This window comes from Gossypium hirsutum, chromosome D09 (assembly GCF_007990345.1).
Source record: "Gossypium hirsutum isolate 1008001.06 chromosome D09, Gossypium_hirsutum_v2.1, whole genome shotgun sequence".
NCBI classification, from domain to species: Eukaryota; Viridiplantae; Streptophyta; class Magnoliopsida; order Malvales; family Malvaceae; genus Gossypium; species Gossypium hirsutum.
In genome coordinates this window covers 52,029,620-52,055,020 of record NC_053445.1, presented here as the reverse complement: position 1 = coordinate 52,055,020, position 25,401 = coordinate 52,029,620, and the positions used below count along the sequence as shown (strand labels likewise).

General features: G+C 30.3%; 5 protein-coding genes across 7 annotated transcripts; 3 read left to right on the top strand and 2 right to left on the bottom strand.

Annotated features, from left to right (window-relative positions):
* The first annotated feature begins 861 nt into the window (after positions 1-861).
* LOC107929003 (perakine reductase) lies at positions 862-3,482 on the top strand. 2 transcript variants are annotated; one of them, XM_016860322.2, is made up of 8 exons: positions 862-1,123; positions 1,221-1,295; positions 1,776-1,946; positions 2,081-2,284; positions 2,382-2,554; positions 2,675-2,771; positions 2,907-3,060; positions 3,193-3,482. In XM_016860322.2, the coding sequence occupies exons 1-8, from the start codon at positions 1,088-1,090 to the stop codon at positions 3,408-3,410; spliced, it is 1,128 nt and encodes a 375-aa protein (XP_016715811.1). In that variant the 5' UTR covers positions 862-1,087; the 3' UTR covers positions 3,411-3,482. The 2 variants fall into 2 exon arrangements, with proteins under 2 accessions (XP_016715811.1, XP_016715812.1); XM_016860323.2 differs by having other exon boundaries at positions 864-1,119.
* A 749-nt stretch (positions 3,483-4,231) lies between these two features.
* On the top strand, positions 4,232-5,430 carry LOC107929077 (early light-induced protein 1, chloroplastic). Its single transcript, XM_016860414.2, has 2 exons — positions 4,232-4,811; positions 4,893-5,430. Exons 1-2 carry the CDS (start codon positions 4,668-4,670, stop codon positions 5,259-5,261), a joined length of 513 nt encoding a protein of 170 aa, XP_016715903.1. The 5' UTR covers positions 4,232-4,667; the 3' UTR covers positions 5,262-5,430.
* A 1,938-nt stretch (positions 5,431-7,368) lies between these two features.
* On the top strand, positions 7,369-8,267 carry LOC107929015 (early light-induced protein 1, chloroplastic). The gene is made up of 2 exons (XM_016860337.2): positions 7,369-7,679; positions 7,775-8,267. The coding sequence occupies exons 1-2, from the start codon at positions 7,521-7,523 to the stop codon at positions 8,195-8,197; spliced, it is 582 nt and encodes a 193-aa protein (XP_016715826.1). The 5' UTR covers positions 7,369-7,520; the 3' UTR covers positions 8,198-8,267.
* Positions 8,268-8,742: 475 nt separating this feature from the next.
* LOC107929158 (dymeclin) lies at positions 8,743-14,767 on the bottom strand. 2 transcript variants are annotated; one of them, XM_016860516.2, is made up of 18 exons: positions 14,255-14,767; positions 13,356-13,595; positions 13,157-13,220; positions 12,944-13,073; positions 12,721-12,868; positions 12,364-12,612; positions 12,144-12,228; positions 11,602-11,704; positions 11,106-11,231; positions 10,916-11,029; positions 10,588-10,706; positions 10,199-10,280; positions 10,016-10,108; positions 9,842-9,931; positions 9,607-9,726; positions 9,430-9,521; positions 9,165-9,222; positions 8,743-9,043 (listed from the first exon to the last, which is right to left on the bottom strand). In XM_016860516.2, exons 1-18 carry the CDS (start codon positions 14,439-14,441, stop codon positions 8,966-8,968), a joined length of 2,178 nt encoding a protein of 725 aa, XP_016716005.2. In that variant the 5' UTR covers positions 14,442-14,767; the 3' UTR covers positions 8,743-8,965. The 2 variants fall into 2 exon arrangements, with proteins under 2 accessions (XP_016716005.2, XP_016716006.2); XM_016860517.2 differs by lacking the exon at positions 8,743-9,043 and having other exon boundaries at positions 9,430-9,535; positions 14,255-14,742.
* A 7,826-nt stretch (positions 14,768-22,593) lies between these two features.
* Positions 22,594-23,946, bottom strand: LOC107929013 (heat stress transcription factor A-6b-like). The gene is given in 2 exon segments (NM_001327296.1): positions 22,594-23,564; positions 23,644-23,946. Coding segments are annotated over 2 exon segments (1,023 nt in total). The 3' UTR covers positions 22,594-22,844.
* Between the last annotated feature and the right edge of the window lie 1,455 nt (positions 23,947-25,401).

The window sequence follows — 25,401 nt, the reverse complement described above, 5'->3', positions numbered from 1 at the left end:
TTTGATTATAAATTTCTAATCTCTTATATGCTTGTTTAGATTATTTATGTAATTTCATATTTACTAGTCTTTTACAAATTAGGGTCGTAGGGTTATAATTGGTGATTTATCTTTTATTATTGTTTAACTTTTTAGTTACTAGCTTCTAATCTGTGATTTGATGTATTTAATATTTAATTAATTTTATAAATAGTATATTTTTAATTATAATAATTAGTATAAAATAATATTTTTCATTTAAAATTTTAAATATGATTAAAATATACTAATATAAAAATTTATTGAATATAATTAAAACATTTTTACATATTCAACATAAAATATAATTTTGTAATTAGTACAAAATAACATTATTCAAAACAAGATATTCAGAATCATATTCAAATAATAATTTTATTGTGCGTGCACAACTTTTTATTCATGTCAATAATTTTTAAACTAATAATTATAGACTATAATTGTGACAACTTTTTTCTATATTCCATGCTTAAAGCTCCATTAAAGTATTACAATTATAATCATCACAACTCCTTTATTTTTTCTATTTTATTTCAAAATTTTAAACTAATAAATTCAAGTATTATAAATACGAACCTTACGCTGAATCTTAAAGTAACAACACAATGCTTCAAACAAGAGGTTAGTGATCGATAAACGAAGAATAAAATGGAATGGAACTTTTAGTACTCCATTGAACAATTTTAAAACTACATGAATCGCATTGGAGATAAAGATGATTAGGAATTCTTCCTGTTATTATCCTTTTTTATGATATGAATTGATTTGATTCTCTACCTTTTTATATATGATTACCAAAACTCTACTATTTGTTTCTCCATTTTGATTGATTAGCTGCTTGATGATAACTTTTGTTGATTTCTTGTTTGCTTTTGGGTACTTTAAAAGATTTTGTGCTCCAATATGAATATATATATATAGCAATAAGCACAAGAAATTTGCTGCCCTTCTTCTCCAATTGCAGGAAGCATTATCATGGGGTAAAAATGTTCACCAAAATAATGAGTTGATGCATCCTTGTTCAAATCACAAATGCAGTGGTGAGTCAACGTTTTGAACAGGTCCTACAATGGTTGGTGGATGCAAAAGTAAAAGAAAAAGGTTGGTAAGGGACTATATATCAATATTTTGTTATATAATATACGATATTTTCATTTTTTAAGTGGCTAGGATTGTGAAACTCCATTTTCAACAAAACTCAGCTTCAGAAAAAAGAAATGGAGAAGGAAACCCAAGTTCAAGTTCCAAGGGTGAAGCTGGGTACTCAAGGATTGGAGGTAAGCCAAAATGGGTTTTCTTCATATTATATTAAAAATAGGGATTTATGATATGATAATATATTATTTGGCATTTTGATTGTTTTTTTGTTCTTGCAATGGATGCTGCAATATGGGATTCAAACCCCAAATTTCTTAGATAATATTGCTTAAAATTTATTATATGAAACCAATTTAGGATTTGAACTTATTTGAATGCTTTTTAGCATCTGGAAACAAGGGTAAGAAATGGATTTGGCTTTCTGGCCAACAAGAAAATTTTCAAGTCTCGATTTTTTAATTGATTCAAGTTTTGGGTTAATTTACTATTTTGCATATATTCACTTCAATGTTATTTAGACTCGAGTGAGTGTCAAAAGGATATGTGTGTTGGTATATGTTTATTTGAACATGTGGTGGTCGAATACGAATACTTTAGAAAAATCAAGAGTTCGAGTAATATAGATTCATCTCTCTCTATATGTGTGTGTATATTTTCAGGTCTCTAAATTGGGGTTTGGTTGTGGAGCACTCTCTGGTATGTACAATGCTCCTCTCTCCCATGAAGAAGGGTGTTTTGTTTTAAAGGAAGCTTTTTCTAAGGGCATCACATTCTTTGACACATCTGACCTTTACGGCGAACTTTACGATAACGAGATCATGGTCGGGAAGGTATGTATGGTTGCAATACGGTCGCTATTTTGTGGTTTCAGCCATTGTATGTGTCAATATTCAGTTAGATAAGAGCTCGTCTTGATTCATAAACACATGTCGATACATGCATATATATATGTCCTGTTTCGCAGGCTTTGAAGCAGCTTCCGCGGGATAAAGTGCAATTAGCAACAAAGTTCGGGATCCGTAGATTAGAAGGATTTAACTTTGAGGTGAAAGGGACCCGTGAATATGTTCGAAAATGCTGTGAAGCTAGCCTTAACCGACTCGGTGTGGACTATATCGATCTTTACTACCAGCATCGTGTCGATACTTCGGTCACCATAGAGGAAACTGTAAGCATATATATCATCTCAAAAAACACCTATTTTCTCGATAGATATTATTAAAATTGATAACATTTTTTAATGCATCAAACATTGGCAAAAACAGATGGGGGAATTGAAGAAGCTTGTAGAAGAGGGAAAGATAAAATATATTGGTCTATCTGAACCTAGTGTTGATACCCTTAGAAGAGCTCATGCTGTTCATCCTATATCAGCCTTGGAAATGGAGTATTCCCTCTGGTCTCGTGAGATCGAAGATGATATAATTCCGGTCTGCAGGTTTGTTAGTCGGTACCCATACTTTTTGTTTTCCTTAAAATCAAGCATATTCGTGTAGGATAATACCTACGTCTGACACTCACTTCCGAGTCTTTCCAACTGTTTTTGTATCTTCCTCAGAGAGCTTGGTATCGGGATAGTAGCGTATAGTCCGCTTGGACGAGGTTTCTTTGGTGGGAAAGCAAGTGTGGAGAGCTTGCCTAGTGAAAGTATTTTGGTACATCAAATCCATTAGTGTTTTTTTTTAAATGATTTAATTCCCATTTTTATGATCAAAACCTATGCATCTTATATACATCTCTGGTATGAAAATCTCCCTTTTTGATTAGTATTCAATGTTTGCTTGTCACAGAAAATGCATCCGAGATTCTCAGGGGATAATTTAGAGAAGAACAAGCTCGTTTATGCTCGTTTAGAAAACTTGGCAAAGAAGCATAAATGCACCCCTGCTCAGCTAGCTCTAGCATGGGTGTTCCATCAAGGGGAAGACATAATTCCAATCCCTGGTATATTTTAGAATTTCTCTATGCAGTTGAAGTTTTTTTTCGAGGGTTATATCCCCATATCTTTATCCGAATATGCACCAGTCCGGGTATATGATTATTTTTATTTTTTTTATTTGGAATTGAAATTTACAGCTACAACAAAGATTAAAAACCTTGAAAGCAACATTGGGTCCTTGACATTGAAGCTGACGAAAGATGATTTGAAAGAAATGTGTGATGCAGTGCCAATTGAAGAAGTGAATGGTGAAAGAGAATATGATGTTTTTGCTGAATATTCCTATAAGTTTGCAAATACCCCAAAAAGTGATTGTAAATGTAAAGCTAAATTGCTAGAATCGAAAAGCCTGTGACGATCTATGAATACTAATCTTTTCGGGATTCATGATTGTTCCATCCAATAATATTATTTCCATGATTTGAAATTGAGTTTGCAATATATTTTACAGTTGTGCCAAAACTTGTTATACTTTTCCAGATTATAAATGCTTTATATTACTCCACACTGCACTTCTTCATTTATTTTGGGTTAAATTATGCTATTAGTCACTGTACTTTACGAACATTGTTGATTAAATCATTGTACTTCAATTTGATTATTTTTAATACTTGTAATTTTTAAGTTTTAGTCATTACCAAAAAATAACTGTTAAATTCATTAAGTTCTACCATTGCTAAAACTTGATATGCCAAACATATTATCATGCGTTATTTCCACACATTACCCACTAAAAACTTAATTAATGGATTAACAACTATCATTTAAGTAAAGATTGAAAATTCAAAATTTGAAAAGTACAAGGTCTTAGAATAATCTAATTGTAGAATATGGACCAAATATACAATTGTACGCATAATTCAGAACTAGTAATTGAATTTAACTGTTATTGTTTGGGTTAGGACTAAAATTTCAAAATTTAAAAAGTATAAGGATTAAAATTTACCAAATTGAAAAGTACAATGACTTAAATTGATCGAATTAATCTACAAGGACTAAATCTGTAATTTTTGCAAAAGACTAATAGCAGAATTTAATTTTAAAAGTCAAGCGGAATGAAATTTAATAAACATTTACCATAATTGCCTTACACCACCACATACATCTAAAGATATTCATTGCTCGGGTTGAAATATCTTATACATAATACTAATACCATATATAGTTGTTTAAGTTGAATGTTGCTCGAATCTTTTTTATTAAGATTTTAACATAGTTTTTAACACCTACATTACAATATAATATATTTAATTCTTTTATATTTTAAAAAAATAATATTTTATAAACGTGAAAATCACTCATGTCGAGCTAAACACAAACTATAAATATGAAACTTGTGCCCAATACATAATTTACCAATCACTTTTGAAAGTTAGATATGAAAATGACGTGGACCCAAATTTACCACCACCATTTTTTCTCTCTACATTTCAAAATTAATACCAAACTTTACCTTCTTACGTCAATGCAATGAGCTAATTGTAGTAAATTGCATTGAATTTTATTGGGTTTTGTAATTGCATCAAAGTTCTTGGCTTTATATGCTATGTTGATGATCAATCAGTTTCATTTTCAGGAAAAAAAGTAATAGAGGTTTTTGAAAGCAAGAAAAATGGTTGCATCACTAGTAGCCGTCCAACTGTTTGTGGAAAGTCCTGTGAGACCTGGACTCACTAACAGAAGTAGGATTTTTCAGTTTTTTGGTGTAAAATATGTGCCGAAGAGACCCAATGTTTGCATCTGCTGCTTGGCGGAGGTAAGTTTATGGTACTTTTTTTGCTTAGTTCCCTAGCTATAACGCTGGACATTTCTTAAACCCAGGTTTTGTACTTTTCAGGATGATGAAGATGAGGGGCATTTCGAGAGCTTGAAATTGTCTGATGCGTTATTTAGTGGAGCAGTGGCAGAGAGGATCAATGGGCGGTTGGCGATGATTGGGTTCGTGGCAGCCACGGCGGTAGAGTTAAGCAGGGGCCAGGATCTACTTACCCAGATCACATCAGACGGTGGGATTCGATGGATGGTGAGAAGCAGTATGGTGATAGCAATGGCATCGTGGATCCCATTGTTGAAAGGGATGAGAATTGAGTGCAGTTCAGTTGGGATTTACACCTCTGATGCTGAGCTATGGAATGGGAGGTTTGCAATGTTGGGCCTTGTTTTTATGGCATTCCATGAATATCTCAAGGGTGGTGCCCTTTTCTAAAGGTAAAATAGGTCCTTCTGTTATTGCTATATGATCAAATTAGTGTTTAAACTTTTAAATGAATGGATTTAGTCTCTAAACTATTTTAAAAAATTAAATTAGTCTTTATACTATTTAATAGCCTTTCAAAGAATCAAATTAATCCTTATACCCCTTTAATGGTGTTTCACTGAGATTTTATTTATAGTTCAATTTCAAATAAAATATTTTATTTGCAAAAATATAATAGCTTTAAAAATATTGGTTTTGTTAATAATAAATATTAACTTTTTTAAACTATGATTTTATTTAATTTTTTTATAGTATAAAGATTAAATTGATTCATTTAATAGTATAAAGGTTAATTTAGTAAGGATATTATAATATAGAAATCTGCGAAGAACTTTCACTATTTTCTAAATATTTAATAAAATTTATATTTATGTATTGGTGTATAAATTTATGTATCATTTTGCCAATCAAATGATGATAAATTACTCCAAATTTTAAAATTAAATTCACCTAACTTCATTTTTAATTCCCTAAAAATATATAAAACTATATATTGTGATTGCATTAAATATTAACTCTTATTTATTGCTTAAATACTGGTAATATGATAAAATAATTCTCAATTAGCAAGCTATGTTTAATTAATTCAATTAGTATTTTATGATTTTCTTTTTTTTGGTAAATAGAAGAAAGGATTACATCTAAATATTCATAAATGATTTATTCAAAGAAGAAGCTTCTTTCAAAAACTCCTTAATCTCCATCAAGGGTTCCTCGAACATATGCAATAATTTATCACTTGATAGAGCTATTTTCACTAAAGCATCTGTTATACGATTAGTCTCTCTAGGAAGTACCGCAAAGACCATAATATCCGTAAAACTCTCAAAATCAAGGCCCAACAAAATGTTATTCCCAAATATGTATCTTTTTAATTGTGTATTGAAAATGTTTTTTTAATTATTTGCAAATATAAATGTAATATGATCATAATATTCAAATAACTACAAAAGTAATCACTATAAAAAAAATGTAAATTGCACTCAAGGTCACTAATGTATTAATAAATTAATATTTTGGTCACTCAATTTTAAAAAGTTACAAATAATCACTGATTTATTCAAAAGTTTTTATTTAAGTCACTGGGCAACTAAGTTTTTTTTTAAAGTCTAACTAGTGAACTCCAAGCAATGATTCAACGATTGGTACAGTAGATCAATACCCATTAGTGAGTAAAAAAACATACCTCAGATCCATTTAAAGATCTGTCTTGGAGATTGGAGAAAAAAGCTTTTTGGATTTTGGTTTGCAAATTCATTACCTTCAAAGTTTTTTTATGAAAGAAAACTAAATTGTATAAGAAAAGAGAAAGGAGATTTTTTTATCGAAGTTTTTAAAACCAGACCAATGTTTGAACTAGTCAAACCATCGATTCTCAGTTTGACTGATTCGTCTGGTTTGAATGAATAAATTATTTAAAAAATATTTTAAAACAAAGAAAATTAGTTTAAGCAATTCAATTGGTCGGTTCAACCAATCCGACTGGTCGATTTAACTAGTCAAATTAGTTCACGGGTCAACCAGTCTGACTCCTTATTTCAGATCGTTACCTCAATCGATTCTTGATCCAACCAGTCGATTCAGTCCAATTATGAAAATAATGCTCTCGATTGCTACAAATTGTACAAATAAAGAAGGTCATACAGCAACGATTTTAATTTCTAATGACTTAAATGAAAACTTTCGGATAATTTAATAACCATTTTATAATTTTTGATGTTAAATAATCAAAAATAAACTTACTAATAGTTTAATGACCTTGAATGTAATTCACCCAAAAAAACAACGCATAGAAAGAGACCACGTCCTACGCTAAGAGTCTAGAAAGTTCTTCCTAGTATCGAGAAGAGGCCACGTCAGACCAAAAGGTCCGGCTGTCTACGGAACCAACAACCATTTTCCGGTAATAAAAGAGCCCACGTCACCAAACTCATCATGTGGGGACAAACAATCCCACGTGACTCACTCACTTTCGAGTATTAGATACAGAGCGACGTGGACCCTTAAATATCCACAACCCCCTTCACCTATCCTACGCTATTTATAGCAAAACACTTTCACTACTTTACTCACAATCAGCAATCAAGTGCATTATTCACTACTACTTTCGCTTCATTAAGCCTTTACTTCAGATTTTGAAGAACAAAATAATCTCTTGGGTTCTTCCTTAGTTTCCACTTCCACATATCTATCCATAAATTGAAGAAAATGGCCGCATCATCAAGTGCCATGCAAATGCAATCCCTCCTTTTAGCAAGTCCCATGACTGGCCTTGCTAGTAAGAGACAAATGGTTCAGTTTTATAACGTGAAACCCATGCCTCGTTTTCAAAGGAAACTCAATCTTCAAGTTCGCTGTTTGGCAGAGGTAAGTTCATAAGTTCCTGTTTTGCTATTTGACATTCAGGGTTTGATTTTAAACAGGTTTTTAGTTTTAAGTGATTCGATTTTTTGCACTTGCAGGACGGTGATCAAAAGGAGCCAATGCCAGCAGCAAGAACGCCGGAACCTAAGCAGAGCCCTCCACGGATATCACCCAAAGTGAGCACGAAATTCTCCGATGTGTTTGCCTTTAGTGGGCCTGCACCGGAGAGGATCAACGGCAGGTTGGCGATGGTTGGGTTTGTGGCAGCGCTGGCAATGGAGTTATCCAATGGTCAAGATGTGTTGACCCAAATATCCAACGGTGGGATCCCGTTGTTCGTTGGGACTAGTATTGTGTTATCGCTTGCATCTTTGATACCGTTGTTTAGAGGTGAGACGGTGGAATCAAGGTCCGGTCAGTTCATGAGCTCGGATGCTGAGCTGTGGAACGGGAGGTTCGCCATGTTGGGACTTGTTGCCTTGGCTTTCACCGAATATGTAAAGGGCGGAACCCTAGTGTAGGTTCTGGTTGGTTTCGCTTTTTGTACGTTGTTGATCTCAATATGTGAACGATTTTATCAAGCTTAAGTCATGTAATTTTGCAGAGTGAATTAAATTAAAACTGACATCCAAATAACAGAAGATAACTCACCACAATAAAAATATATTAAATTTATACAGATTTGTGTTTAAAAAATAAAAAAATTACCATTATACCAAAGAATCATTGGCAAGGTTTTCATATTATACTCGAAAAAAAATTTCGTCAGAAATCTGTAAAAGCAGATATAAATAGTTAAAATGTCTAATATTTAATTATTTCCTCAATAGATGTTTACAATTAATCTTAAAAATTTATACTCACATATTTGGAAAAGAACTTATTAATAAAGTAAAAATCCAATAACAAAGTCAGGTGGGGAAATTTTTTTCAATTTTTAACACAGATTTTCCTAGAAAATTTCGGAAATATAAAAATTGTAAACTTTATGAGATATTAATGTATCAAATTCATGCTCCTTGAAAAAACTGGAGGCTGAACTAATATTAGTGAAAAAGGAAAGGAATCATCAAATCCTCTCTTTTATTTCATACAAAGGATTTTAAATATTAATCTACTTCAAAAAAGGCCCCTCTACAGTGTTTCAAACATATATAAACAGAAAAGAATTAACAAGAATACATTTTCTGCTATTTTTATCATTTTTTTATGTATTTACAGAATACACCACAAACGTACATGCATAAGCACAAGCTAATGGTATAAAATGCCTTTTTTTTCTTTTCTTTTTACGGATCAAACAGAACCCTTTGTTCATTCAACTCCCCGTTTTGGTTCGTATTCATTTCATCATAGTAAATTTCTTTCTGCAAAATAGTAGAACGAAAGGTTTAAACGTTCAATGCAAGTTGAAAGAATCATATGAAGAGAACTCTTAAGGCATCGCATAATTAACTAACCAAAGCTTAAAACGAATCATAAACTTACATTGGCATGCATACCGACGGGGAACAAAGTTATAGCATCTGCGTTAAAACTGAATCCACTGAAAAGAAAAAGGGGCAGAATATGGATTAGAGATACAGCAAAAATTATTACGGTACAAACTTAAAACATTGTTTAAAGTGAGTCCCATTCAGTCGTTTCAATAATACAAATTATTAAACATAGCAATCACTAATAGTGTGAAGATCAGAATTTTTTCTCCCTCCCACGTTTCTGGTTATACTTTTTCTAAGGTTCAGATTATTACCAGCGGGATAGGACAAGTTGCCAAACATATGGAATAAAGAACTCCTCGGGATGACTCTCTTGTTCATACGAGAAGTGCAACTGAGTGAACATCTGTTCAAATAGAACTGAAATGCATTGAAATGGAAGCAACCATACTAGATAACACAATGATTATATCCAGTCGGATAATTTTTACCTTCATCCCTTCACCGCGCCAAGATCGACAACTATTAATTATGAACAGGAGGACTTTTTCTACAGACCATTCACCATCCATTCTTTGGGCATCCATACGACTGTTGAAAAAATCTAATACCTATAAAAGCCAAAGAGATCAAAACAATCGAAAAGCAAGGAGAAATAAAGAAGAAAATAGGACAAAGAAATGGAAGATTAAATAATGCGTTTCATCAAATAAACTCAGAGCATACATTATAAATATTCTCAAGCAGCTCAGCAAAGCGAGGATGGCTCTTGAATGGCTGAAAAACTTCCTGTCTGTGCATAATGGCATAGACAACCTGCACAAACGCACATGTCCGTAAGTGTTGATGGGATGGAACGCAGCCAAAGATTATCTTGAATAACTTCAATAAAAGATGTACCTCAGGATTCCGTGGCAGTGCATATGTCAAAATCGCATTTAATATTTCAAGGACAATTCTCAAAAAGTCCGTATAAATTTGCAATTCTGCTGACTGCAACAAGGGGAAGAGATATTATTTTAGGATACACAGAGCAAAGTTTTTACAAAGGGCTATATCACATGCCAAAACCAGGACAGATACCATATCTTCTACAAGGCCATCCCCTGTTGAGATGGCTTTGGTTTGCAGTTTATCGTCCCTTAGCTCTACCAATTTGTTGTACCTGAACTCCAACAAATTTACAATAAAAGTTAGGAAAAGAGTGCCAAGATAGCAAAATATACAAGAATCTTTGTTACTCAGACTCGGGTTTGAATCCAACATGGGTAATGTTCAATTTTTCTAAGTTTTTCCATACATTTGGAGGGTCCTTGGAGGATTCTATAACCATGTCCTGATATGCATCAAACATAGGTGTTGGGAAATGGTACTTTCAGTTTCAAGTAGATTGAAGGGTCTGTAACAGAGGTAACAATCACTAAAGGAATATTATGGTGAAGAAAAAAGCGGTCTAAACATAGATGACTTACTTGCGTGAAAGCATATAGAAGAGGCTGACAAGTCTCTGGGAAGCATATGCACTCAAACGGTGGACATGAGGTGCCATATTTGCCAAAGTTGCTAGACAAGTAGTATGAAGATAGACATCCTGTTCATTCATTAAAGAAAAAAGAATCAACTCCCAAATAATATGATATTAACAGGTGTAGAACCCACACAATCATATATTACTGTCCTAAAGTTCAAAACTAACATATGAAGAGAGAATTTCAGCCATTTAACAATATTCTCCTGGAGCCTACTACTTCAATAAGCATAACACGGTGTGGTAAGAATCTAAGACATTCAGAGCCATACCCGCAACTTTGACAAGTTATACTGGACAGTCCTTATCAAAATTATGACCATCAGGGAACCAAGTGATGTCTGATGAAGGAGATGCTCTTTATACCATGGAACACCAGGCAGTATCTGTCCGTATGAATAAGACATCAAGGCACTACTCATTCATCAAAGTCAAAAGCTGACAAACGAAAGAGATGCTTACCATCTTGTGAATGCTAGCGTTGAATGAAGAGTCTTGACTAAGTATGAGGAGTATAATCAGCAACATGTATATTTGATTTGATGTCCTCCTCGAAGCACTGTATAGTGTTTCCAAGATGGGCATCAACTGTTGATATTCATCATACAAACACAGATTAAAACCATATGCGACGTACGATATAAACAGGCAGAGTTGTTTATGCCATGTAAAGTGTAAACATACTGAAGAATTACAATGAACGATTAAAAAAATTATAGGCAAGATCAAGCAAAACAAGATGCAATGTGTATGACTTGAACATCTCATATAGAAATGTTCAAGCTCTCTCTTTCTGGTGAAAAGGGGATGGGCAGGAGGCCAAGAAAACTTTTAAATACGTTAACAAGACACCACATACAATTCGCATCTTGCTTCAAAAAATCAGAAAGTAATTTTGCAAATGGAATTCCTGAGGATTATATATGAAATGCAGATAATGGAAGTTAGAGCTTCTTACCAATGTATCCAAATCTGTTCGCACTAGTACATACTCCAAAAAGTCAGAGTTCCCTTGCACCAATGAGTAAAGTAAAAGGACAGCAGTCTCATCAGCCAAGCACCTGCGGATGGGAACCATTACGAATTACTAAACAAGAATGAGAGAGAAGCCATGAGAGATGGAATATTGATTCCGAATATAGCAAAAAGGGGAAAAGCATTTGTGTCAATCAAAGTTCTCAGCTATGCGAAGGACAGATGCTCCATAAAATAGAAGTCTAAACTTAAGTCAAATTTTCTTTATAGAACAGTTTTAAACAAAATCAATTAAGAAACAAAAGAAAAATGGGGAAAAGAAAGCCAACAGCAATTACCAAGGAATAGAACCCATTTTTGGCAAAATGTTAGCAAAAACTAACAGTAATAAAGCAGTCATACAAACTTATTACCCAGATTTGCCCACTATGAATACATCATAATCCACAAAAAGCAATCTTTAATAATCTCATAGAAGTAATTTTACTCATTCACATATTGATAATAGAATAGAAAGACACTTACATGCCAAGGGTATCAAATAGGGATGCAAAAGGTAATCTCACAGCTGGTCCATTTTGTGTATTCCCCTCAATATCGGCACGATCAACTGCAAGCAGAATTCTTACACATTCACCAATACCGTCTAATATGCCATCATAATGACATGCATGAAAAAATAGGAAGAGAAAACTATATAGAAAAAATGCTAGTAACCCAAAAGGAAACCGTAAGGAGTTCTCACATTCGATGTCCCTTGCATTTTCTAAGGCCTTGCTGTAAGGGTTGACAGTAAAGTATGTATTTACTTTAGAAACAGGATCTGTAGAGGCACTGTCATCACTTCTATCTGTTATAGACTCATCACTTACAACACATTTATGGTAATGAATAAGAACGAGTAGCACATGGAGACTGCAATCTGCCAGTTGATTTCTAGAGCCTTCACTATTTGAATTGACCAAATAATTGAATGGCAACAATACAAAGTTTGCTGCAAGCATAGCATACACGTTATTATAAACATATTCCAGGAAAAGTTCCTACAGCAATGAGCACAGATTAGGACTAATTAATAAGAGCATCAAGGAAAAGACCATACCAGCAGCAGAACCAACTCTTTGTAAAACACCAGGTTGATTTTCCTCGGAAAAAATAGAATAAGAAGCAGCAGTACTAGAAGGAAGACGAGATCGCATTATATAATTGAGAAGCAATCTGCGAACCACTGAACTGACCAGCAAACTTTCCTGTCAAGCAAAGAATGAGTAAGAAAACTGGATATTGTTGGAGCAGAAAATCAAGCTAAGGTTTTAACTTATAACCTGAGACATTGCAGCATCAAGAAAAGGGTTTACATCTTTCGGCCCTGGGGTTGGTCCAGAAAGAAGTTGAGTAGACATCACAATAAGCATGAAGTTAAGCAACTCCTGGTGTAGAAGGGATGTCGTAGGACTTGCGAGGAAAATAATGTAATATTAGGAGAAAATTAAGTAGAAATGCCAATGTAAAAAATGCACTATTAAGCCATGGTGTACCTTACATCTATTGAACCAAGGAAGGTAAGCACATTATGCATTAAAAGATTTTCACTCCTTTGATCTGCACAATAGAAATAAAAATCAGGTCAGATGCAATTTATCAGTAAAATAACAACTTGCAAGATACTCATTTACAAACTTTAATTTCAAAACTTGAGCGCAAATAATGATAAGAGCCAAATAGTTATGGATTTACCAGTCATGAAATCTTTAGGCACCGGTTCATTTTCAAGAAGAGACAAACATAACTCCTCGATATTGTCACTCTGTGAATTCTCAATAATATACTTCAAAAAAACAGATGAAAAGTACACCGCATTAATGGCCTTCAAATAGACCACAGATGGAGCACCAGAAGTTCGAACTGCCTCTTGTAAACACCATGAAAGGTGAATCAAAATCTTCGCAAGGTGCCTGGTGTGGTGGTTGTTTTGTGCTGTACATGAAGGATCCAGCACAAAGAAACAAAGTCAGCATGATTGTGAATATTTGTAACAAAACAAACGAAGGTCCACTAATAGTGGTAGAATTTAAAATAAAGTTGCAAAGAGTTATTAATTCAGAAAATGCCTCTCACAACTTAAGCATTGAATTTAGAGATTGATTAATAAAATTCACTTAGCTCCGTTTTTGGTAAGTTTGGAAGTTCTGTATAGTTTTCATAATAGCTGCCCTCAACTTGGTAAAAGTAAAGTATCAATAACAAACAAATATCTTCCACCCGTTGAGATATTTTCAGATCATTTAGTTTTAGATCACAAAGCAGAAGCTCAAATCATCGCGTATCCAAACATTTTACAATATTATCACTACAACAGCACTCCAATTCGGTCCAGAAAAGTAAGCCAATCAAATAACAGAGGTAGTAAAACTGTAGAAGCAATCGGAACTTTATCATTAGCTAAGCATTGTATTCCTACAATAAGATTGCTATCATTTTCAAAACAACAATAAATTCTATTAACAAATAATGCGAAAAAACAGTTGCATTTTGTGAATTATAAAAAATTGAGCACTAAATTACACAACTAATTATTCCAAAGAAAACAATTATCAAAATGTTTTACGAAATTAATTTGGAGAGAAAGCACTCACCGAAGAGCTCGCAAGCTTGTTGAACACGGTAAGAGGACCAGCGAAGTGTAAGAGGAAGCTCCAGAAGCTTCTGCCAGAAATCGGACGCCAAAGGAAACGATTTCTCGCCGACGAAGGTGCCGATTAGATACTCCGCCGTTTCGGCGGTGGTGCTTGTATGGCGCGGCGTCGAAGGCACCGCTCCCATTCTTCGGTTACCGTCGTATAAAAACAAAAATACAAAGCCAGAGATTGGCGGTTTAACTCAGTGAGTCGAAAAGGAAACAAAACCGGATTTGATTTCAGAAGGAGGAAGAGGACGCGAGTTAAGGGATCTCAGACTCGGAAGCAATTGGCATTGCAAAGATAAAGAGAGATCTGGTTCCGAAATTTCAAAATGGAAATGAAAATTTTCAATTGAAAAAAATAATTAAAAAAAAGGGAAGAGGGAGCTTAGAGAGGAAGGTTTTGAAGAGGTAGAGAGAGAAATAGAGGGATAAATCGAGGGTTCTTTTAATTTTGTTTTTTTGTTTTGTTTTTATTAAGAAATTAGTTTTTTTTAAGACGATGATGTGATCATTGTTATTTACGGAATTGCCCTCCTTCTTTTGTTTGAGTTACAGCTTTGTAGTTTAATAATAGTTAGAGAATTTTACTATATTAGGATTAATTTATTGAGTTTGATTTTTATATATTTGTATTGATTTTTTTATATATTTTTATTGAAATTTTTAATTCTATATATGAATTTAATACTTGTGTTGACTGCCAATTACATCCTGACAAATGTTAAGGTGTTTGATAAATTATTGAAATTTTTTATTTAATAAAAAATTAGAAAAACATGTTGAATAAAATAAATAAATAGATAGCTATTTATCACTTAATGTAGAAAATATTAAGTTGTTTTATTTTATTAAAAATGAAATAAATTGTCATTTTTTAAATAAGAGATATTCAATTTAATATATTTATTTTATCCAAATTTATCCAAAATAATATAAAATATTATATTTATAAGATTAAAATTAAGAAATAAATATTGTTTTAAATATCAATATTTACTTTTATCAAACAACATAATCATATTCCGTACTTATATTTACTAATTTACCAAACAATTTTCTAATATGAAATCAACACCTATTAAATTTAGTATTCAATTTTTCAACACTTAATTTTTTTAGTTTATTAAACACACTCTAAATCAAGTTTCTTTGTGCATAAATATCATGTAATATTTTTTCAGATTTATTTTAGATTCAATTTTATTATATGTTGATTTTGTACAAATATATTTTTACTTTTTAATTAAATTGTGCTTTGTACTAAATTAATTTTAATTATAATTGCTTGAATTTGTTTTATTTATGATTGTATTGATACAACTGCATAGTACTTATGTTGAACTTTCCAATTGACATTTATGGTGTAATGATTTTTTTTTATTCCCCTATAATAAAAAATTATTTTCACCATTCATCTAAGTTTTCATTTTTTTTAATTTTTAAATTTATAATCTTTTATCAAATCACCTCAAAATAGATGAAAAGTTAACATTTATTAATTTCTTGATATGGCATACACATGGATTAATGTGAAGATGACATGAAAACATTAATTTTTTTTAACAAAAATAAAAAATTATGAAAATATATATACTTTTATATTTTTTAATAATTTTAATGGTTTTAATTTTTAAAATTAATTTTTTTTAATTTTTAAATTTTTATTGGAGATGTTTGGTAAACAGTGTTTTGGGCCTTTTTTTAGTTGATTTTGGCACAAATTGAGGATTAGTTAGTTAAACCCTTTGATTGTAGTGTTTGGTGAATGGATATTTACAAAAGCTTGTTGAGCTAAAATCTTCAAAATAAAAAACGTTAGGATAAGCAACTTTTTTTAGCATCTAATTGGGAATGAGATATATGAAATGACATATCTGACCATATTTGTTAAAAAATTACTCCATTTACCACATGCTCTCAAACCTAATAGGGGTGTCAAGATATCAGTAGCCTCCATTATCTCATTTAATTTCCACTTTCACCACCTCCAAAATCCAAAGTAAATCTAAAAACAAAAAAAACTCGATTGTGAATCTACAAAAATCAACATTGCCGCAATAAATTTTTATTTGAGTCCATTCATCGTTGAATATTTATGTACTCTTAATTTATTTCCAATTTACTCGTGTAAAATAATTTTTTATGCAACTTTATATTAATTGAAATGCGCTACTTGACAAATTTATTTAGAGTGTAACATAAATTTACATGCTAAGAACATGACATAATTATCACTAACAATATAGTCTACGATTATATTGATACACTATTAACATTTATCAATTTCCACAAAGTTAATATTTGCAAGTAAGGAACTCAATAAATTTATTTATTTAAAACTTCAAAAAAAATCACTAATTAATTTCCATGATGGATGTTTTAATTCATTGGTAATAGTGTTCTATCTGAATAATTTAACCAATAAAGGCAATGTATTATAAACAAATAAATACTTAACAATAAAATATATCATGTCTTTATGTGTCATTTTACACATATCAACTTTCAGTTAACACTTAAATAAATATTAGAATCAATTCATCAAATCAGTAGTTTAAATTTAATTTAAATGAATTATATATATTTCAAATCACTTATTAAATAAATTTCAAATCCTAACATAAATTTCTTAAGTTTTCAAAATTGAATAAGTTTGTCAACTCCACACTAAAAGAAATTGGTTAAATTGTTGACAATGTAATAAAAGATATTTTCAGTTAACATTAATCTTAAATTCAACCATTAGATAACATTTTATATTGTTAAATTTTATTTTTATTGGAGAGGGAATTTTAATATACTATATATATATATTACAATTTAAGAATTAAAACTTAATTTTTAATGGGAAATATTTAAAATATAAATAGTAATTCTAATATTATAGAGGAGGGCAATTTAGTCTTTGGATATCTTTTAAGGTGAAGTTTCTTTATTAACTACAGGCTTCTTTTGCAAACTGTTTTTCCTTCGTCGGCAAGACCACACCTGGAAATTAACGATATACATTATATATATATATTCTTTTATATTACAATTATTAATTGAAAATATAAGTCATTTTTCATAATTATTATGAAATAAATAAATCACGGTCCAATTACAATCCTCGTCTCCACACGCGTTTCATATTTTTAAATTAACAAAATTTCCGAGGCTCTGAAATTAACAAAAGTCGTTTTTATTTTTTAATTATATATTAAGGAAAAACACTTTAAATTCTGTATTAATTGTTAATTAATAAATTTGATGATGTTAGAGTTGGGCATGCCATCAATTAGGGTATGCCACTCGTTTTGTTGACTTTTAAGATTTATGAGTTTTAAAGGAATCAATATATATTTTTATAAACTAAATTCAATATTCTAACGTGTGGAAAGGTCCAAAACCTTTTTTTTTCTTTTGCCCATAGAAAAATCTAATGTATTCTGAATTTGAGACTAAAAGTATTCGGTCGTGTTAGAGCACATCGTTTTATGTTTTAATATTAGTAAGTATTAATATTATTGTAATTTATTTCTTTTTTTTAAGCAAATATTGTTGTAATTTATTTCGTATTTCAGTTTATTGATAACGCATATACACATGTGTTTATATGTAAATATAAAATTCTGAAATTAAAAATATTTTACAAAAAAATTTAATATCGTTCAAATCTCATAAATTATCATCGATAATATAAGAAAGTAGTGGTTAAATCAATCGCTAACATCAAAGTTCAAACTTTGTTGTTGTTATCGGGATAGGGCCTTTGCGAAGTTGGACTTTAATTTTAATTATTTTGATTAGATGAGAAATTTATTTTTTTGACTCTTCTAAAGAATTATTTATTTAATTTAGATCATTTTAGTATAATTTTTTTTAGTTTCACCTCCTATTTCTTTAATTTTAGTTTGAGCTCTCAATACAAAATTTTAGCTTCGTCCTTGGTGGTCATCCCCTCCACCAATGGTTTGTATAGAAAACAGTTTTAGCTCTTCAATTCAAATTAATCGAGTTTTTTTTTGAGTGATCTATGGATTGATTTTAATATAAGATTAATATATTATTTAATATATGAGTTCTGTTTTTTAATTTGATATTTGAGTTTTATTTTAAATTTTAATTTGATTAGTGAACTAAACGACATTTTGTGGCTCAATGAATGTTTGACACGTATGTTTTAGTAAAAAAAAACCTAAAAATTTAATTGAGATAAAAAAAACTCAAGTACTAAAACGTTGAAACCAAACTCAGATACCAAATTGAGACAAAAAAAATCAAGCACCGAAAGTAACAATAAAACTAAACTCAAATATTAAATTAAAACAAAATAAAAATTTAAATAACAAATTAAACATTAAAACCAAACGAAATAATATATTCATCCTTTAACATAACAAAAATATATTTAGAAAAATATTATCTCATTCATTTTTATAATATTTAGATTTTTGGTAGTACATGAGCCAATTTCTTAAAAATTATTATTAATCGATCAAAATAGATAGTTTTTTTTTTATATTTTACTTGCAAAATTAAGAAGAAAAACTCCATTTATTATTGTATTATTGTTGAAAGCGAACACTCCAATGGGATGGGTTTTTAAATTAAAAAAAATGTTTAAGTTGTTTAATCAATGATTTAGGGAATTAGAGAAGGACAAAGCTTTGTGGATAATTACAAAGGAAAAAGAAAAAGAAAGGATAAGTTCAAAAGATTGAAACCAGAGCGTTGGGCTTGTGTCGGTGGTGGGTATATGAAATTTAAAATATATATAATCCTTTTGAGGCTGGCCATGTTGTTTTCATCACACTATTGGGAGAGTGAGTGCCTTTCAATGAAAACCCTATTGGCCCTTCAAGTCTTCGGATGTGCTTCCATATGCTTGTTTGATGGCTACTCTTTACCTTTTTAATAAGGAAAGCCATTTGGTTTTGTTTAGCATCTTCTTTAACGTTTCAAAATTCTGGACAAATTTTGATAATAATTCCAGCAGCTTTAAGTATCCATCAAGTATCATAAATATTCAATTTGAATAGTTCACGAGTTTAAATGAGTTTAAGTATGAATTAATTCGAGTTTAAAAATAAATAAATTTAATCAAGTTTAATATTAAGTAGATTAATTATATCTTGACTGAACTTGAGCTTAAAATTTGATATTTGATTGAGTTCAAATCAAGTACGAACTTTGATTTTTGAATCAGGTCGAAACTCGAGTTTATTATTTATTTGAATTTGAGTAAATTTAATTACACCCCAAAATGTGACAAGTTTTTAATCATGTTTATACAATTAAAGTATGCAATATCAATATACCAAATATTTTAATAAATATGTCACTTTATTAATTAAATTGTAAAACTTGAAGTTCTTAATAATGGTGAATAACGAGTGGAATTTTTAGAATCCTACTGATCGAATAAAGAATACACACACCCAAAGTTAATGTAACTTTTTATGGAATAATGGTAAATTTAGTCTTTTATGTTTATAACTTTTGTTAATTTGGTTCTCTTTTTCTTTAGTTAAAATTGACCATTAACCTTTAAAAAAATAATTAAATTATCTTTTTTTAATAGAAATTCTAACTAAATATACAAAAATATTCAAAAAATAAAAATAAAAATTCAAGGAAAAATATATAAAAAGTTCCTAAAAATTAAAGAAAAAAAGGGTATGAAATACATGTGAGTGAATTGTCATGTAGAGTGCATTGTTTAAAAATTTAATATTTATGTTAAAAAAAAACAACTATTCAACTTTTTATAAGATGTTGATGGTTAAATTTGACTATTTTAAAAAGTTAAGACCAAATTTAGCTATTAAAAAGAATAATGACTAAATTGACAAAAGATATAAATGTTAAGAATTGAATTTATCTTAATTTACTAATTAATTTTCCCAAATAAAAACAATAAAGAGAGTGATTTATTTTAGTAAATTTAGGTATGGATTAAAACTCATGGTCAACATCTACTTCTTAATGGGCCTATAGAATGTGAAGAATTAATTATTGGGCTCGCTCCAATAAATAACTTGAAAAAGAAAGTTGTATAAGATTGATTTTATGATTTTAGAACAAAACTATCTTAAGAAGCAAATAGGAAAGTGAAGAAAAGAAGTTAAATCTTTGGGAATGTTTTCCACCCAACTTCACACTATTAGAAAGCATAATCGTCTAAATTTGAATAATTTCCTCTATTTTATGAAATTTAAGAATTTAATTGTTGTATTTTAATTTATGAAAAATTGATTTTTATACTCAAATAGTTAGTACAACTTAATGATATTGTTTAACTTTTGCTATTAAATTGTAGATTTAGAAAATCGCCAATTAAAAATCAACAATTCAATAAGTTATATGCAAAAATTTGTAAATTTAAGTTCACGTATTTATCAACAATTAGACATATTTATTTATTTATCAATCATAAGTCACATCATATGAAGATAATTACGTGCTAAGTCGATAACTTTTTACGAAATATACTAATAATGTTAATGATTAGACTGAAATTTTTAATTTAGAAAAATAAGAAGACTTAATTTTTAAGTTTTAAAGTATCTAAATTAAATCTCAAATTCTAAAAGAAGATAAAACATAATTAAGGACATATACTAACAACTATTTTGTAACTTTTTATTACTGAATGAGAAAAGATAAAAGATAATTAAGGACCATTATTGATATTTATTTCAATGGTCGACAGACATCTCCTTCGTTACCCAATTTCTTCATAAAAAATATATATGTGCTGGATGTGCAGTTTAGAGATGGTCAGGAATTCAATTTTGATTAAATATTAGTGTTGAAGTAAATGTAAGACCCAATGAATGGAAGGGATAGAGAGAGTGACAAGAAGCACGTGGAATCCTATCCATTAAACAGGCAAGAGAGAAAAAAGTGTTAAAACGTGAGCCAACTCAAATCTTGTAGGCGGTGGCAACCATGCCTAAATTTTCAAGTTTCTTGTTTAAGCTTCCTGCACTTCATCATCTAAGCTTTTTCCCTGGGCCATTTGCCCCTTTTATATATAATTACCCAAACCCTTTGTTTTCCTTTTTTAAAGATCTAACTGCACATGCATGGCTCAGTTGCTGGTCCCTCGCTTTGCCTGCCTGCTTCAACTCACAGTCTCACACGATGCGTCCATGGCAGCTCCCATGCCCATTATCATTACTCCTCAAATTTACTAACATCTTTCATCTCTCACTATCATTTCTATTATTCAACCATAACCAATAAATTTTGGATGTTGCAATAAAAGGTATTACAAAACTCAAGTTTAAATTTTAGATATAACATTGTTGAAATTACTAATCTCAAAATTTTAAAAAAAATAATTTTTATGGATCGTAAAATAAACATAAACATAATTGATACTTTAATCACATAAAAAAATATTATGAAACGGTTAAATGTCACTATATTTACTCCCATAAAAATGTGTAACATAATTCTGACCTTCAAATTTTTTTTAACTTACCCCTAATTATTACTAGTATTTATTGTAGTCAGTTTGTAAGTGAAAAATAGTATTTTAGGGAAGTAAATTTATTATTTCATGCTTATTGAGAGAGCAATAATCAACATAATATATATTTGATACAATAAAATTTCGATTAATGCCTGTCTAAAATAAATACAGACTTAAAAGAATTGCCAACGAAGGTATACATTTATTAAGATTAGTACATTTAGATTTTTTTTTTATAAAAATATTCAAATTAAATACAAGTATATTATTGTGATTAATTTTTTTTTTTCAAATTAATCAAGCACTCGCCTTCTATCCGAATTCAATTATAAATACAATTCATAACAAGATTGATTGCAAGACCTCGAAGTTATTAAAAATAATTTTATTTTATTATAAAGACATTCTTTAAAACTATGAAATTAGGTAAAATTTTCTTTACATCCAAAATTATCAAATTAAGTCTTTAATCTTATTAGTTATTACCTAAACTAAACAAATTGATGCCATTAAAAATCCAAAAGAATTTAACCAAGTATGTGGAAGTAGAAAACCTAATTTTAGTCTGGGGTTTGATTTAATTGTTTCATTAAAGTGATGATGCAAAGAAGCACAGGTGTTATTGGCACATTTATAAGCTTATATGTAGTTCATTATATTCAATCAATAATAAATTTACATTTGAGCCAGATGCTTAAAGTTATTTGAAAGAAAATTAGGCATACCAACTTGTTTTGAGTACTAATGATATTATTAAATTATGTAAAATTAAAATAAAAGTATTCAATTGCATATTCTAGAGCAAAGTAGAAATAAGAAATTAGGATGAAAGACAGTTATACTTAAACTTATGGTAATCTACTAGAGTCTTCTTCTCCCAAGCTCCACCAATGAATTTTACCAATATGTTCTTTCTATTAATATGTAAATCTACAAGCTTTAAATTCTAAGATTTCAACAGACCGAAAACCTCAAATAAAAGGAAAGAAAAGCTTTACCTGGTTTTGCCCCTCCCAAAGGCCGCCATTGAAGCCAGAAAGGAAACCTGTTAGAAACCGCCATTTCTGCAAATGCAGAAGCTCTACTTTGGACTAGAGCCCAAGAACCCAAGCTGTTCAACCAAAACATCTATACCTTCTTCATCTTCAACCCCATTAGCTTGCAAAGCTGATATCTCTTCCTCCATATCATCATTCAATAAATCATTCCAAAACCCTTCATCATCAATTCTTTTACCTTTATCATAGCAGCTTCCATGTTCTTCATCATGCTTTTCCTGCAAGTCCATCGCAATTTCATCCAACTCTACAACTTCAAATGCACCACCAAAGCTCTCAACTGGTTCAGCTTTAACAAACGTTTGATTATGATTATCTATTCGTCTCCTTCTTTTATTAGTTATAGCTTCTTCAAGCTCTTTCCTTTTATCTTTTTGTTGTATTAATTGTTGAACAAAGTTGGGATTCTGCATTGCTTTAGCTAAGAAACTCATCATTTGTTGTTGTTTCATCTCAGTCTTCTTCAACCTTTCTTCCATTACTTGTAAATATGTCTTGGTATTATGTTGTTGTTGCCTTAGTTTCACCAATTCCGCCATTAAAACCTGTTTATCACGCTTTAACCTATCGACATCTACATCAACCCCAAACCTCCCAACTTCAACGCAAGGATCTAAACCACCATACGAAGCTTGAACTTGTTGTGTTTTTCTTCTTCTAATGGTTTTAAGTAAATGCCTTTGTCCTCTAAGGAATTTTTCATTAGCAAACTCCCATCTATCTGGATCTACTTTTCTAAACCCCTATAAAAAGAAAAAGAAAGATCTTATTCTATGTATGGAACTAAATTACAAAACCAAAGTTTCAAAAAGATTTACTTACATAGGTATTGAGTTGCCTTACAAAGCTTGAGAAATTGTTGTGCTTGAAGTACCTAGGCAAAAGGATCATTGAAAATGCTTGGGGATCCCATACAATGAAGCTGTTGTTACCTCCACTCCATGAAATGATGTGATTGGTGCCTGAATCATCAATGATATCATATGTTTTTGTGAGAAACGGAGGAGGACCTCCTTCATGGAGTCCTTCTATTGGTTGAGGGGTAGCCATGGACAGTATATCACCATGATAGGATGATGAGCTTGTTCCTTGAAACTCTTGTTTAATTCTTTCATATGGATTCATCTTTGCTTAGAAACCCCAAGAGAAAGGGAAAAAGTTAGGGCTTTGATTTGCAGATTCAGGCCATGGATGGACCAAAAACAGTTCAATACTGCAGGTGAAAAAAAGACATGGAAGAGTTGAGAAACAAGAGACAGATGTGAACATGGGTCTCATTAGGTTAAATCCATAGGAACTTTGATATAATAAAAAAATTGTTTATATAAATAAATATATATATATTTCTTTGTTTCGCTCATTTCTTTTACTTTCGGTTGGTTAGGACGCTGAGTGATGTTGTGAAAAAGCAAGAAATAAAATTTGGCAATGGCAATGGCAATGACAACGAGATATTTTTGCTATATTCCCCACCCCAACTTTCTCCTTTTAGAAAGTCATTTTGGCTTTATTTATTCCTGTTGTTTTTTATTTGTAATATTATTATACTATATCTTGTACTTGGGACAAGAGAATAGATTGTATGAATTTGTTATTCTACGTCATCTTTATTCTTTTTTAAACTTAAAAATCAGGAGTAAAAATCTGATTTGCTGTACTTCTATTAGAAATGGATAAAAATAACGTGGAATCACAGTTTCATACAATCATTTCTTCTTGGGACAAATGTTTTTTAACCAAATAGATTTCATTTAGGGTTAATTTGTGTTTTTTTTGTCATGTTTAATTTTGAAATTTAATTATTATATTGTAATTCGGTATGATTTGATATCTTTATTTTAAAAATATCATGCTTAGTTTTAATAATTTACACCGAAAAGAATATTAATTTGGTGTTTTAACTCGAAATAGTTAATAGTGTTAATTATTTGAATTAACTAATGACATTAAAAAAACAGAGGAATTAAATTATGTATAATGACTAAATCATAATTAAACAGTCTGTTTCTAAGAAAATTTCACACAAATTTTTTGGACTAACCAATGACACTATAATAATAGGATTATCAAATTACATCAATTAATTAAACCTCAAGGATTAAATAGTAAATTAAGTTCAATGTTTCCAAGGAAAAATCACATTTTTATTTTAATAAGAAAATTTAATAGCGCTAATTATTTTGTGTTAACTAATAATATTAGAAAGTAGTGAAATAAAAGTATATTAAATTAAAGTAGCAAGATTAAATTTTAACGTTTTTCATAGTAAAGAGACCAAAACTATAATTTAACTTCGATTCTGAAAGTTGTTCAACTTCATTTGCTACAATGAGACCCAAAAAAAACCTTCATTTACTTTGTGTTATAATCTTTTATGTAATTACAAGTTAGAATATTGGTATAATACATTTATTTTACACACTCAAATATTATATAACATTTCATAAATTTCTTATAATTTATAAAAGAAAAGTTAAAATTTTCATTTAAATCTTTGAAATAAAAATGGGTACGTAAAATGAAGGTATAAATGTAGCCCTTTTTTTGAAATCAGCAAACTTTTATTACTATTCTAAATGA

Excerpts from the sequence above, each read along its gene's own strand:
- LOC107929003 (XM_016860322.2), top strand. The coding sequence starts at position 1,088 with ATGGTTGGTGGATGCAAAAGTAAAAGAAAAAGGTTG. Across the intron at positions 1,947-2,080 it reads ACGAGATCATGGTCGGGAAG|GCTTTGAAGCAGCTTCCGCG; the intron begins GTATGTATGGTT and ends CCTGTTTCGCAG. Across the intron at positions 2,285-2,381 it reads CGGTCACCATAGAGGAAACT|ATGGGGGAATTGAAGAAGCT; the intron begins GTAAGCATATAT and ends TGGCAAAAACAG.
- LOC107929077 (XM_016860414.2), top strand. The coding sequence starts at position 4,668 with ATGGTTGCATCACTAGTAGCCGTCCAACTGTTTGTGGAAAGTCCTGTG. Across the intron at positions 4,812-4,892 it reads GCATCTGCTGCTTGGCGGAG|GATGATGAAGATGAGGGGCA; the intron begins GTAAGTTTATGG and ends TGTACTTTTCAG.
- LOC107929158 (XM_016860516.2), bottom strand. The coding sequence starts at position 14,441 with ATGGGAGCGGTGCCTTCGACGCCGCGCCATACAAGCACCACCGCCGAA. Across the intron at positions 12,869-12,943 it reads TTGATGCTGCAATGTCTCAG|GAAAGTTTGCTGGTCAGTTC; the intron begins GTTATAAGTTAA and ends TTTGCTTGACAG. Across the intron at positions 9,932-10,015 it reads CACTGCCACGGAATCCTGAG|GTTGTCTATGCCATTATGCA; the intron begins GTACATCTTTTA and ends GCGTTTGTGCAG.
- LOC107929015 (XM_016860337.2), top strand. The coding sequence starts at position 7,521 with ATGGCCGCATCATCAAGTGCCATGCAAATGCAATCCCTCCTTTTAGCA. Across the intron at positions 7,680-7,774 it reads AAGTTCGCTGTTTGGCAGAG|GACGGTGATCAAAAGGAGCC; the intron begins GTAAGTTCATAA and ends TTGCACTTGCAG.